This window comes from Carcharhinus amblyrhynchos, chromosome 1 (genome assembly GCF_965287045.1).
Source record: "Carcharhinus amblyrhynchos chromosome 1, sCarAmb.v2.hapA, whole genome shotgun sequence".
Classification (NCBI taxonomy): domain Eukaryota; kingdom Metazoa; phylum Chordata; class Chondrichthyes; order Carcharhiniformes; family Carcharhinidae; genus Carcharhinus; species Carcharhinus amblyrhynchos.
The window spans coordinates 154,400,565-154,415,990 of NC_137324.1; the positions used below are offsets into that span (position 1 = coordinate 154,400,565).

General features: G+C 43.4%; 1 protein-coding gene across 3 annotated transcripts in view; it reads right to left on the reverse strand.

Moving 5' to 3' along the window:
* Positions 1–2,478: 2,478 nt before the first annotated feature.
* Positions 2,479–15,426, reverse strand: part of usp38 (ubiquitin specific peptidase 38) — a 31,375-nt gene continuing 18,427 nt past the window's right edge. For all 3 annotated transcript variants that reach the window (XM_080193986.1, XM_080193995.1, XM_080194001.1), the window contains 5 exons: positions 12,524–12,717; positions 10,860–10,953; positions 10,010–10,116; positions 4,691–6,056; positions 2,479–4,091 (listed from right to left, as the gene is read on the reverse strand). In XM_080193986.1, coding sequence (XP_080050112.1) covers positions 3,924–4,091; positions 4,691–6,056; positions 10,010–10,116; positions 10,860–10,953; positions 12,524–12,717 — 1,929 coding nt within the window. In that variant the 3' untranslated portion in view covers positions 2,479–3,923. The remainder of the gene's footprint in view (positions 4,092–4,690; positions 6,057–10,009; positions 10,117–10,859; positions 10,954–12,523; positions 12,718–15,426) is intronic.

Here is a 15,426-nt window from a genome sequence, read left to right on the forward strand (position 1 = left end):
CTGTGGTGTTGTACACTGCCACTGATGGGGATATGGAGGCTGACTGGAAAATCCCAACTGGCTTTTATCAACTTCTAACCAATGAATTGGGTATTCATATTGAGTTGGTTACTCAGCTTGGGGGGCAGGAAACCAGTCACACAACTGCTTCCTAGCACCCCCCCTTCCCCAAATCCCACCTCCAGGAAAATGTAGCCAGGAAACCTTACCCACATCCATGCACTTCAACAGGAGCCTTCCACAATCTAGGGAGATTCTGGCAATGGTTCCAGGGTGACTATCAATGGGTTTTGGGTTATTACTAGGTAGACATAGGCTATTAGGACATCGTACCTGGGAAGGAAGTGGTTTATTGTCACAGGATGAGTAATTCAGAGACCGAGGGTAGCACTCTGGGCATGCCTGTTCAAATCCCAGCAAAGCAGATGGTGAAATTTGAATTTAATAAAAATCTGGAAGTAAAAGTCTAAGGATAATCACTGTTGATGTTTTTTTTAAAAAGCTGGTTCACAAATATTCTTTAGGGAAGGAAATCTGCCAACTTTACCTGGTCTGGCGTACATGCAACTGCAGAAACACAGCAATATGGTTGACTCTTAAATGCCTTCTGGAATAGCTTCAGTTCAAGGGTAATTAGGGATGTACATAAACGCTGGCCCAGCTAGTGATGCCCACATCCCATGTATGAATAAAAAGATATCAGTTGCATAAGCAGTAGATTATTGTATGGTATTATTGTTGGTTGGAAGGGGAATCTGGATGTCACCACTATTATTGTTTAGTTGTATAATTTCAGTGAGTTGCTATTAGTTACCAGTGGAATCAACATTCCTTTCACCTCTTCTAATTTCTCCACCTTTGAATCATTCCTGTCCACGACACAGTTCGCCCTCTCCCTTCTCCCCGACGACTTCCTATTTGAGAACTTATTGCACAACAGACACTGACTCTAAACCACAAGCAGAAAAACACAACTTCAGGGACCAAACAAGGCGAATGTAATTGTGTAATAGCCATTGTATTGGCTGTTTTATGGTCACATAATCATGTGGTCAGAATATTCCTTGCTCAAAGCACCAGGAATGTCTTCAACCAGTGTTCATGGCCATCATTGTAGGTAGTGGGGAAGTTCAGATTCAGACCACAATAACATTCTTATTTTAAATTATAATTGTTATTAAATTTTTGTGATTTGAGAGATAATTGCATTGACACAATTTCTTTCAGTTTGAAAATTGATTGTACATGGATGGGTGGCTCCCCCTGCTGTTTTTGGAAAATGCACACTTTTTTTCTGAACAATGTTTGTTATTCCTTGTATCAAACATGATCGTTGAGACCAAACAAGGAAGTGTTAAAATAATTTTCTATCTTGTGTATAGTTTCCCTATTTTTTGTTTGCATCTCTCAGTTACACAGGGACATTAAGATTGTTTGTCTTCACCCCTGTAACATGATTGGAGCCTGACCCTGTCTCAGTTCATCACTGCTGAAACACTCCATTATGCTGTTGCTACCTTTTATTGATCCAATGCCCCCCCTGGCTGGCCTCTTATCTGCTGCTCAACCTAAATTTTGCTGCCTGTATTTAACGTACACCGTGTTTTTCACCCAAGCACCCATGTGTTCGCTGATGTACATTGGCTCCTCTATCTGATAAAACCGTTATCCTTGTTTTCAAGTCTGTCTATAGCCTCACTATTCCCGACCTCTGCAACATCTTCCGACCCAACAAGCCTTTAAAACGTTTGCATTCCTCCAATCCTGGCTTCTTGTGCACTCAATAGCTGAACAATTGGGAGTCATTCGTAAGCTGCCTTTGAGTTAGGCTCTGTAATTCCCTCCCTAAACATCTACATCACTGCTATTCAACAACACAAACTTATACTCGCTGGAGTTTAGAAAGATGGGAGGGGATCTGATTGAGGTGTATAAAATTTTAAAAAGGGTTGATAATCTAAATAATGTAGACCAAATGCTTCCTCTTATGAGGCAATCTGGAGCAAGAGGTCACAGGTATAGTTTGAGAGGCAGCAGATTTAAAACTGAGATGAGGAGGAACTACTTCTTACAGAGGCAAGTGAATTTGTGGAACTCGCCACCCCATAGTACGGTGGAGTCTAAATTTTTGAATGGTTTCAAGAAGGAGATGTATATATATCTTTTTCAATAAAAATAGGGATAAAGGGAAATGGGGGACAGGTGGGGAGGTGGCTCTGAGACTGGGAAGAGATTAGCCATGATCTGATTGAATGGCGAAGCAAGCTCAATAGTCTGAATTTGCCTATTTCTGCTCCTTGTTCCTAATGTTCTCATGAATTGTGCGTTAATGTTATGCCACAAACAAGTGTCAATTTAGTTTGGCACTTCCTGAAATTAAGTTTAACACACAGCTAGGGCATGCGATAAATGCTACCATGAAGTGTGCAAAGACTTATCCATGAAAGTGATCTGAGATGAAGAAACCCAAAGAGAATGTAACAAGCAGTTCTGTTTTATTGTTCAAGGCCCTGTGATACAAAATGGGCATGACAAAATAAAAACTGCACATATTAACATTTGCAAGATAAAGATTTTACAAAAATAGCTGGGGAAAAGGAAATCAAACTGATGAAGCTATTTTAAAAATAAGCCAAAAAACAAAAGAGAAAAAGCCATACAAAATAGAATGAATAGTTCTGCTGCACCTGCAGTGTTTGATATTAGTTATCAACTGAACGCAAACTGGCACAAAACAAAACTGATAATGATCAGTCACTAATCATTGCTAGTCTCTAAATGAATTTGAAAATAATTTAGAAAATTGTTTACATTTTTTCAAAAAAGTTACATCCTAAAGTATTGCAGTGTATTTCTAAAATTAAAAAAAACAATAATTTAGTGAAAAGATGTTATTGAATAACAGGCAACAGTAAGTTGTTCGTTTCCTAATCATATGTCCTATAAATTTAAATATTTATAAATATTCAGTTCTATAGTATGTTCTGTTAGCACTGTAGTCCAAGCAATGCCGTGAACAATTCTCAACATATTGACAATGCTTGGAATTATTCAGTAGTTAAATCACTGCATCAGCCAGGAACTTCACACAGGGGCAAACACTTGGTTAACCTTTTATATTTAGTATATATGTGCAATTAATCTCATCTCTTCAAGTGATGGTAGGATTTCTTAGAAACTTCAAAACGTAAACAAGATTTAAGATGTTAAGTTACATCTGTGACAACCATATAAATAATTCTCCTCCCCCTCCCAAGGATGTGCATTTTCAAATAAAAAGTTTGAAAATATAACTCTCAAATATTGTTCTTGCATCCTTGACATGCCTCGACTATACTGACCTCAAGGCACACATGCACCGTTGCACAAAAAACAAACAAAATGACTATTCAAATCTGTTAACAAACACTGCTCCCTGAAACTGCAAGATGTTTGCACATTCAAAAATAACAAAGAAATGCAATAATAGAAATATGGCAATTTAAAAAAATTACCAACTCCATATTTTGATTAGTTGTGGGTTTTAAAGTTCACTTAATGTATTTACAGCCTTTATACAAATACACATTACAATGCTGAATGTCTTATTTACAAAACTCATCCAAACATGCAAATGTAGTTAGGGTGAAATTCAGCTGCAAGGTTAAGAAACCTATAAACATTAAAAATTATTGCAATCGTGAGTGTTTTTCTCATCTTTTTTCCCCACTTTAGGGATTAACAAGGAAATGGGCGTTAGTACACATCAATTTTTCCTCAAAACGCCAAGTGGTCTGGGAAAACAAAACAGAAACAGTTGGAGGCATCTCGAGATTTCACCAACAGATTCTGACCCATAGAGAGAGATAGGTGACATAATTTCCCCATTTATCAGCAGGAGGAAAAGGGAAAAGAGAAAAACTATTGCCCTGATTGAAGGAGTCTCAGAAGACAAGCCGGCTAATAGTGTTAAAGCCACCACTTCCTCCTCCACCACCGCCGCTTGGGCCGCAACTCCCTGGTGGATCACTATCATCAAAACCGCGAGGACGAAAGGAACATGTAGTCGAGGATGCTTGCAATGCTCTGGTACGGGCGTTTAGCTCTTGTTCCTGCAGGAAGCAAAGTTAAAAAGTCAATTTCTCTTTTTTCCCCAGCCCCACCACCATATACAAGCAGGAATAAAGTCTTTCAATTGAACAGCTCAACTTTTATTTTGATGAATGTTCCAAAACAGTAGTCACAATGGCAATCAGTCCCGTTGTAAGTTTAAGTTTATTTATCAGTGTCACAAGTAGGCTTATATTAACTCTGCAATGGAGTTACTGTGAAAATCCCCTAATCGCCACATGCCGGTGCCTGTTCAGGTACACTGAGGGAGAACCCAGCATGCCAATGCACCTCACTAGCACATCTTTCCTACTGTGGGAGGAAATTGGAGCACCTGGAGGAAAGTCATGCAGACACAGGGAGAAATGTGCAAACTCCAGAACAGTGGCCCAAGCCAGGAATTGAATCCAGGTCCCTGGCGCTGCGAGGCAGCGGTGCTAACCACTGTGGCACTGGAAAGGAAGGTGCTCTTCTCATGAAATTATCAAAGTAGGTGGAGTTTTATGGTGGACCTAGTTGTGTTTGCTGCCAACACGATGTATGAAATTTGATAATATTTTGTTCCCACTTTCAAGAGCACAAAAATTCACTGGGAAAATACCTGCAGGTAAAGTTTGTTGTCTTTAGTAATCGCATCCAGGAGTTCCTTCTGCAATGGGGGCTCCCCATTTACCCACAGTCCGTTTATCGTACTCGGGTAGACTCCACAATTAGCACTCTGCTTCCTGTAAAACAAGACATATGCCGTGTCCTTAGGGAACCTGCTGGTGACATTCTGGACTGACTGGAAGGACGTGAAAGTCACTCTGCTGTCATTGAACAGAAACCACTCCTTTGACGTCTCTTTGCAGTTCGGGTCGTGCCAAATGACCGACGTTTTGCAGTCATTGTTATCCGTTGCGCAGCCCTGAGAGGAGGCCAGACCTGCGAGGTTAGTCTTGTAGCACAACTGACCCACAGATCCGGAAGTGGTGTTTCTGGCATAGCAGTAATAGTGCCCGCTCTCGGACGACATTCCGGAATGCACCACGATAGACGAGAGGAGATAGGATACGGGCTGTGAATCACTCGAGTCCACCGGGCCGGAGGATTTCAATTTTTTAGGCAGGTTTTCAGGCGAGTCAGACAGCAAGGGTTGGCTGAGCGCTGGTGATTTTGAGGGAGTCTTTTCGACTGGCAACTGCAAGACCAGAGGAAGTGCCACATCATCCAGAATCTTCCGCCTGATGTGACTCTTGGAGTCGTATGAAAATCTCAGGAGGGTGAGAATGAGGTATTCAGGTTCGTCGACCACCTGCATCACCTTCTGCGCGTTCTGCAGCGAGGCACACTTTTCACAGTAATACTTGTTCTCTCCATTGAGAATCTCAGGGGCCAGAAAATAATTGATCAGGTGGGGGACAGACTTGGTCTTGTCATTCTGCTCGATGGCCTTATTGCTGTGGACCGTGACCAGTTTATCGGAGGGCACCGGCAGGCCACAGGAATCGGCAGAAGCGATGGGCGGCAACGGAAACGTTTGCAGCACGTCACCCACCATCTCCGGCCCGTGTCCGATTTCTTCCACCTGGAGGCCGTGAATTGCAGGAGGCTCACCGCGCAGAGCATCAGCGATGACGGCGGGGCGACAGTGAGGCACCGTGCTTTCGTAATCCGCCGGGGCGAGCAACGGTGTGGGTCCCGCTTCTACAACGTCTTCGAGGCACGGCGGGAAGGCTAGGGAAAGGTCAGTGAAAGCCTCCTGCTTCTGCGAGGTGCTCTTGCAGTTTAGACAGTGGATTGTGGTCTGCAGCTTCCCCCCAAACATCTTCTCTATCAGCGTTTTCCCATCATCGTTCCGTGACGGGTTTGCTTCAGAGACGGGCGGCGCCTCCTCGGGATGCTCTCGAGAGCCGCCGTCACGGGCCGAGCTGCCACAGGGGGAATCCGCGTGAAGGATTCGGCAAGTCTTCTCTTCTTCGTGTAGCCTGGAGGGAGAAGAAGAGGAAACGAAGGGAGGTTTACTGGGCAAAAGGGTGGGATTTAAAAGACGCACGGTAATTTTCTACCAAACATGTTTTGGATTTGTTTACAAGTCCATCATAGAAAGCTCAGGAATTAAACACTAAGATAAAAAGGCAAAATACTGCGGATGCTGGAAATCTGACAAAAAACGCAAAAAGCTGGAAAAGCTCAGCAGGTCTGACAGCATCTGTGGAGAGAGAGAGAGAGAGAGAGAAAAAGGAAAGAGAATAGAGCTAAAGTTCCTCAGAGGAAGGCTCACCTTGACTTGAAACGTTGGCTTTATTCTCCCTCCACAGATCTGATCAGACTTGCTGAGTTTTTCCAGCACTTTCTGTTTTCGTGTTCGAGGAATTAAAACCTCTTGGGTAACTATTGTAAAGGCCCAGATCGACCTCCCCCCACAACCCCTCAAAGAAACCCCCCACCTCCTTCTCAGACTAACCTCCTCTCAGGATATTCCCCAACCCAACACGAGATTCCTTCTCCCATGCCCTCCCCAAAAGTGCTCCACTTTCTTTTGCGCAGACTTAATGAAGGCTTGCAAGGTATATACAGTTCAGCTGCAAGGAATCCCTGTAGGCATTATGAATATGTGGCATTTTACAGCACACGTCATTATTATTTGGTCTACTGTACTTGTGCAGCTCTTTTTGAAAAAGAAAGTGTACAATTAATCTCTCTCTCTTGTTCTTTCTTCATAGCCCTAGATTTTGTTTGTCCCTGTTCTGGTATATATCCAATTCTCCTTTGAAAGTTATTGTCAAATCTGTTTCCACCACCCTTTACGGTAGTGTATTCCAGATCATACCACCCCAATACATAAAATTCTCCGCATCCCACCCCTACTTCTTTTAAGTTATCTTCAATTGCCGTCCTGTAGTTATCAGCTCTGCAATCAGTGGAAAAGGTTTCTCCTTATTTACTCCATCAAAACACCTCAATTTTAAATATCTCAAATAAATCTCTTACTTTCTCATCCGATAACAAACCCAGCTTTTCCAGTCTCTCTAAATCACTCTGGCTCCTCCTTTTTATTCATTCACGGGATATCGGCATTGCTGGCTGGCCAGCATTTATTGCCCATCCCTTGTTGCCCTCGAGGTGGTGGTGAGCTGAAGGCTATCTCAGGAGAGCAACTGCAAGTCAACCACCTTGCTGTGGCTCTGGAGTTGCATGTAGACCAGACCAGGTAAGGGTGACAGATTTCCTTCCCTAAAGGACATCAGTGAACCAGATGGGTTTTTCCAACAATCGACAATGGTTTCATGGTCATCAGTAGATTCTTAATTCCAGATTCTTTTTGTAATGAATTCAAAGCCCACCATCTGCCATGGCAGGATTTGAACTCGGGTCCTCAGAACATTAGCTAAGTTTCTGGATTAATAGTCTAGTGATAATACCACTAGGCCACTGCCTCCTGAATCACTCCTGCTTTCATTGTAGTCAATCGCCCTTGCACACTCTCCAAGGTCTTGACATCTTTCCTAAAGTACAGTGCCCAGAATTGGATAGAATACTTCAGCTTAGGTCTAATAGAAATATAAGTAGGAGTAGGAGTAGGCCATTCAGCCACCAACATATTCAATGACCCAGCCTTCACTGTTCTCTGGGGAAGAGAACTTCAAAGAGAAACCAATCCAAGAGAAGAAATTTCTCAACTGCTGTCTTAAATGGGAGATCCCTTATGTTTAATCTGTGGCCCCTCGTTCTAAATTCCCCACAAAGTGAGAAACATCTTCCCAGCGTCTACCCTGCCAAGTCCCTAAGCAGAGATCTGGGAAGATTAAGCACAGTTTCCTTGCTTATGGACTCAAGAGCCCAGAGTTTGCAGTCAGTGGGGAAGCATTAGATGCTAATCTCAAACTAAAGCTTGTTTTTTTAGTGATTTTGCTGGTGAGGATTTCATCTCAGTTGCTGTGCAGTGTACAGCAACAGACAGCAGTTCTTTACTAGCCATGCACAGGGTAGAGCTGGAGTGATGGATGGCATCAGGCTGTCCAAGCAGCCGGCCTCATGAAGGGACTTATCGCAGACACACGAACAGAAAACAAAAATAAAATTGCTTTCAAAGAAAAACTTTTGCACAGGAGAGAATTAAAGATTGGGACATGGGATGAATGTAGAAGCTACAACATTGTGAAAAAAAAACTAGCTTTTAAAGATATTCCATTTAACAGTACAACGTAATTAAATAAATATTCTGCCTATTGTTCATCATATTCTGTTGATCACTGCCGTTAAAAATCTACTTCCACCTGACTGAATGAAGTGTAATGTTTTATGGGATTCTAACTGAAATGTGCGGCTGTTAAAATTCCTGCTGATTTCAATGACTTGCAACTCCAATTGTGTCTGGGTGATGTTGGAGCCTTTAACGACAGTCTGCAACTTCAGGATTTCCACGCATGCCAGACACGCTGACTCTGCAGTCAATAATGGCAGTGAACAGTGACACTTCACCATCTGCCCTCCCACAAAATCCAGCTCAAGACCTTGATTTACGAGCCAGCGATTCTCCATATTTATAAAACAGCTTTATCAGCTTGTCTTGCTACCTTCAGAGATTTATATACATGAATTCCTTTATTCTCCATTCCTGCTGCGACTGCTTTAAAATTGCACCGTTCTGTTTACATTGTCAGCTCTTTCCCCCCTCAACTTCCGCTTGAGCTGATAATACTATACCCCCACCCCCCTTCGACTAAGTACACCCTGACCAAACCCCTGACCCAACTGTCCACCTGATGTGACCCAACTCAATCCGACTACCTCCCCTGCCAACCAAGTGCCCACTCACTCATCCACTCAGTAACCTGCATTCATTAAATATGGGGTGTGGGGGGGGCGGTGGGAAGAGAGAGATGTTGTTCTCTCTTTTCAACTCCCCTGTGCTCACTGGACTGAACCTGGAGAGATTGCGGTGGCCCATTTCTGTGTCAGCTGGAATCAGAAGTCCCAGCTGGAAATGGATGGTTCAGTCGGGAAGTGGAAAACTTTGGGAGGGGATGGCGTCAATTTGCCCAGCCGTTATCTGCCTTTCCTGCAGAGTGAGAAATCAGGCAGGGAAACTGCTTCCATCTTCTGCTAAGCATTCCACAACCCTCTCAGCTAACATAACCAAAATTGCTAACTCTCATATTCATTACAATTACTCAGACTGAACAAAAAGGTTCAATGACTATAACCCGAGCCAAAAAGCCATGGGTTCAAGCCCCAGTGCAGGATCTCAGCATATGGGCCGAACTGTGCGTGCACGAGAGAGTGGGAGATTGTGTGAGAGAGTGGGAGAGCGTCACACTTGTCAGTGGCAGCAGTGCATATCATCTGTAAGATACTGTGCAGCAACTCACCAAGGCTCTTTTGATAGCACCTTCCAAATCTGTGACCTCTAGCACCTGAAAGGACAAGGGCAGCTGATGCACGGGAACACCACTGGCAAGTTCCCAAAAAGCTGTCTGATTTCAAGAAGAAATTAGATATAGTTCTTGGGGCTAAAGGGATCAAGGGATATGGCGGAGGAAGGGGGGAATCAGGGTTTTGAATTTGATGATCAGCTATGATCACAATGAATGTTGGAGGGGGCTCCAAGGGCTGAGTGGCCTACTCCCTGCTTCTAGTGTCTATGCAAGTCATTTTGTTGAAACAGCATCTCTCCCAACCCCTTGACATTTACCATTAAGCAGTACGAGGCTGCAAGCTCATTGGAACACTGTCACCTCCAGGTTGCATTGGATAAGTGCAGCATTAGGATATGGAAGACTTGTTACTCTGCCTGACACCACATGGAACCTGATCCACCAGCAACAGTGTACCATTCCATTCGCTTAACATGCTTGTCACATAAAGAAGGTGACAAGTGATCAAGTTTACAATATTAATTATAGAACCAGGGTTACCAGAAAAGAATACTGCTTACCTATCCAAGAGGAACCTGAGATATTCTGAACAGTCTTGCTGGGATCCAGGGGTGAACCACGGTGGTCTTGATTCTTCAAAGAAGCTCTGTGGAGCATATGCTGCTCTCTGTTGGTACAGTGAAGGAAACAACACTGTATTTCTTTCAATTCAATTGCAGGACATGGGCGTCGCTGGCTAGCCAGCATTAATTGCCTATTCGTTGTTGCCCAATTAAGAGACAACCACATTGCTGTGGATCTGGAGTCACATGTAGGCCTGGCCAGGTAAGGACAACAGATTTCCTTACCTAAAGGGCATTAGTGAACCTGGCGGGTAGTTACACCATTACAGATTATTTTACATCGACTGAAATGCTTGGAAACCAAATATCCAGAAATGCTGCTACTTTTCTTACATTTTGGCTCTTTTTTAAAAAAGACAGCAAGTAAATTTGCAAATACATTTTACAAATGCATAAACTCAACTAGAGCAAATATGGAAATGTCAATCTTAACATTTGGCCAACTGAAGTGTCAATTTTAAATATTTCTGTGCAAGAAGTTTCAAAGGTGAGCATCAAAACACAAAATTCAATTCTTAATTTAACGGCAACAATTTCTACCAGTGTTTAAACAATAATCATTTTTTTCTTTTTCTGCACATTTGCAGGTTCAGCATTAACGGTGAAACAAAATCTTGCTCATGTCACAAAAGTTGTCATATCAATTTCCCCAGCCAAAATTGAAGAACTCATGACCACAAAGGTTTCTAAATGAGCAGTCACTGGAGAAAAGCACCCAATGTTTACCCATCAGGCTGAATTGCAACACTTCATGAAAGAGTATTTTTTTTAAAAAAAAGAACAGTACCTGAGTATGAGCCAAAAAAGCGAAAAGAAGTTGCAGTTTTCTCATCAAAGAGCGAGCTCCATTTAGATTCAGCGATAAAACAGATCTTCTGAAACTGGAGGAATTGTGAGATAATTTAAGAAATAAAGCTAATTGCCGAAATGTGCCCCCTTCAAAAGGAGTAAGTACTACTTTTACAGAATTATTAAAGTTTCTCATAGAGAAGTTCAACTAGTTCTCATGAATGTTCATCGATACCACATTCTTGCAGTAATACAACAGTTAGCAATATCAAACCAGTGTCTTGAGAACCGAGATTCATGGTGGTGGACAGCTCAGTGTTCTACCTGCACGTCTTTTTTAAAAAGTATCCATTCTTGGGAACCAAGTTTTGCCACAAAGGCAGTGTTTATTGCCCATCCCAAATCACACTTAATCATAGAATAGAATCATGGGATCTCTACAATGCATAAGGAGACCATTTGGCCCATTGAGCCTGCACTGACAATAATCCCATCCAGGCTTTATCCTATAACCCCACATATTTACCCTGCTAATCCCCCGACACTAATGGGCAATTTAGCATGGCCAATCAACCTAACCTCCATGTTTTTGGAGTATGGGAGGAAACTGGAGCACCTGGAAGAAACCCACGCAGACATGGGAAGAATGTGCAATTCCAGACCGACAGCTACCCGAGACCACAATTGAACCTGAGTTCCGGGCACTATGAGGCAGCAGTGCCAACCACTGTGCCACCCTAAAGCAGGTGGTGATCAGCTGGATACAACAGTGTGGCTTGCTTGGGATCAGAGAGCAGTCAAGGCTAAATCACACTGCAGCTGGTCTGGAATCACATGTAGGTGTAGCATAGCAGGTTATCTTCTCTGTAGAACATTACTGAACTGGGCTTTTACAACAACAGGATTTTAACCTGGTGTTGTGAGACTTCTTACTGTGTTTACCCCAGTCCAACGCCAGCACCTCCACATCACTTTTACAATGACCCAGCAGTTTTATGATTTTATTCATAGCATTTCATTCCAGATTTATTAATTGAATTTAAATTCCATCAGATTGAACTCATGATTCCAGAGCACTCCTCCGGGTGTCTGGATTACTGCTAGCCCAGTAATGGCATCACTGTCCCATTAACTCAGGCTGGGATCATGTGCAACTAATTTTTATAAGGTAGAAAACTGCAAGGTGAGAGCACCTGCTCTCTTCTGTGGCTTAAAAGGCAGTCATGATGTGGAGCTGCCAGCATCACTCACCCGGTGAAGGATCAGCGCTCTGAAAGCTGGTGCTACCAAATAAACCTGTTGGACTTTAACCTGGTGTTGTGAGACTTCTTACTGGTCAAGGGCAGTGAGAACGTTCTAGAATATCGAGGAAGCCTAATAGTCCTCCTGAACATTTAAAAACATTCTAATCCTGCATCCAATAGGAATCAATCTATTGCAAGATGGTCTCAAGCAAGGGATCCAACTGACTCTTCTCTAACTATGACATGAAGACTAATCCAAAATATTTTTGCATTGTGCAAAAATGATAATATAACTGGGTCCTGAATCTCCTCATGGAGTCCACATTATGTTAACAAGTTACAATTGGGCCAAACTTAGTACAGTTAAGTATTATAACCTTCATTTCTATGTGACACTGAAGCAAATTCCACAACTTACTCTGTAGCCATAAATAATGCTTGAATGACACTGTTCATGTAGCACGTATTGCCCAGGTTTATCAACCCAGTTTTTCCAGTTTCAGATTTTCCTGAAAGCCTTGACAAACAAGATGCCAAAGAATTTGACTGTGATGTCCACGCACTTTGATTCAGCGTCATCTTCATCTTTTCTTCACAGGGTTTTGGCAAATCCTACAAACACAAATTTATATTTAGTTTTCTGCTGATGTATATGTAGTCTTGACTTTCACTATATGACAAAGTCACAGATTCTGCACAAATGTCAATTCCTGGACAACAGATCAACACTAAAGAAGATCAAATATACTGTAGTAATAGTCGGCCTCTTGTAAAAGTTGACCACTGAACTTCTGGCTAAAAATCCACACCCCCTTCTGTTTACCATTTACTCACCACTCAAAACAACCCACCTTGGTGCAAACCTACTGATATGAAGGTAGATCATCAGCTGCTTGCATCCGAACAGAATGATAAAAATACCTTTTGGCTCCTTTTGGGCCGGGGGGAAGAGAGAGAGAGAGAAAGCGGGCAGGGTGTTTGGTGGAAACAGTCTCCGATCTGGCAATTTGGCATCAGCTGATGCACCGTCATAAACAGGTAGTGAGATGACGGGAATGGGTGAATTTAAACTACTCAAAAACGTTAATTGTGCAATATGTGCCTTAGTGATTATTTTCCAAACCTTGCTGGATTCCGGGGAAGTGCCGGAAGATTGGAAAACGGCTAATGTTACGCCGCTGTTTAAAAAGGGTAGCAGGCAAAAGGCAGGGAATTATAGGCCGGTTAGTTTAACGTCTGTTGTAGGAAAAATGCTTGAATCCGTCATCCAAGAGGAAATAGCGAGGCATCTTGAGAAGAATCGTTTGATAGAGCAGACACAGCATGGATTTGTTAAGGGGAAGTCGTGTCTGACGAATTTATTGGAATTCTATGAGGATGTGTCTAGTGCGGTAGACAGAGGGGAACCGGTGGATGTGGTGTTTCTCGATTTTCAGAAGGCGTTTGATAAGGTGCCGCACAAAAGGTTGTTACAGAAGGTTAGGGGGCATGGAGTTGGGGGTAGGGTGTTAGTGTGGATAGAGGATTGGCTGTCAAATAGGAGGCAGAGAGTGGGTGTTAATTGGTGCTGTTCGGATTGGCGGTTGGTGACTAGTGGAGTGCCGCAGGGATCGGTGCTGGGGCCTCAGCTATTTACCATTTATACAGATGATCTGGAGAAGGGAACCGAGTGTAAGGTGTTGAAATTTGCTGATGACACAAAGATAAGTGGAACAGCAAATTGTGCTGAGGGTGTAGAAAGTCTGCAGAGGGATCTAGATAGGCTGAGCGAGTGGGCAAGGACCTGGCAGATGGAATACAATGTTGGCAAGTGTGAGTTTATCCACTTTGGCAGGAATAATAGTAGGAAGGACTACTACTTACAGGGCGAAAAGCTGCAGCATGCTACGGTGCAGAGGGACCTGGGGGTCCTTGTGCATGAGTCGCAAAAACCCAGCCTACAGGTGCAGCAGGTGGTCAGGAAAGCAAATGGGATGCTGGCCTTCATAGCGAGGGGGATTGAATATAAAAGTAGGGAGGTCTTGCTGCAACTGTACAGGGCATTGGTGAGGCCGCAGCTGGAGTACTGTGTGCAGTTTTGGTCACCGCACTTGCGCAAGGATATTTTGGCCTTGGAGGGAGTGCAGAGGAGGTTCACTAGGCTGATACCGGAGTTGAGGGGGTTGAGCTATGAAGAGAGGCTGAATAGACTGGGCTTGTACTCGTTAGAGTTTAGAAGGATGAGGGGGGATCTTATTGAGACGTATAAGATGATGAAAGTGATGGATAGGGTAGAGGTGGAGAGGTTCTTCCCGCTCAGAAAGGACAGCAGGACTAGAGGGCACAGCCTCAAGATAAGGGGGGGCAGCTTAGAACGGAGTTGAGGAGGAACTTCTTCACTCAAAGGGTGGTGAATCTCTGGAATTCTCTGCCCGTTGAAGTGGTGGAGGCTACCTCGCTAAATATATTTAAGACACGGGTAGATAGGTTTTTGGTAGGCAAGGGGATTAAGGGTTATGGGGAGAAAGCGGGAAAGTGGAGCTGAGCCACTTCAGATCAGCCATGATCTTATTGAATGGCGGGGCAGGCTCGAAGGGCTAGATGGCCTACTCCTGCTCCTATTTCTTATGTTCAAGCTAAACATTTGTCTCAAAAAGCCATGTATGTATAATAACAGTGGCAAGAGGAACAATTGGATGAAAATGAGTAAACAAAAGTTAAGCCAAGTAAACGTTTGAAAAGAGATGGCAAGGTCATAGTGTTGATGTGGAGATGCCAGCATTGGACTGGGGTAAATACAGTAGGAAGTCTTACAACACCAGGTTAAAGTCCAACAGGTTTATTTGGGAGTAAACGCCACTAGCTTTCGGAGCGCTACTCCTTCATCAGGTGAGTGGGAGATTTTTTCACAAACAGGGCATAGAAAGAACTCGCATTCACCTGACGAAGGAGCAGCACTCCGATAGCTAGTGGTGTTTGCTAACAAATAAACATGTTGGTCATAGTGTATCGGTGCCACTCACTTTGTATATGACGAATACTGATTTAAGGAGGAACAAGCGCAGTGCTTGAGCATATGGTGGCAAAGTGGTTAGCACTGCTACCTCACAGCACCAGGGACCCTCGGTCACTGTCTGTGTGGAGTTTGCATTTTCTCTGTGTCTCTGTGGGTTTCCTCCGGGTGCCCTGGTTTCTTCCCACAGTCCAAAGAAGTGTGGGTTAGGTTGATTGGTCATGCTAAACTGACCCTACTGTGGAGTTATGGGAATAGGGTCTGGGTGGGATTGTGGTTGGTACAGACTCAATGGGCCGAAGGGCCTCCTCCTCTGCTGTAGGGATTCT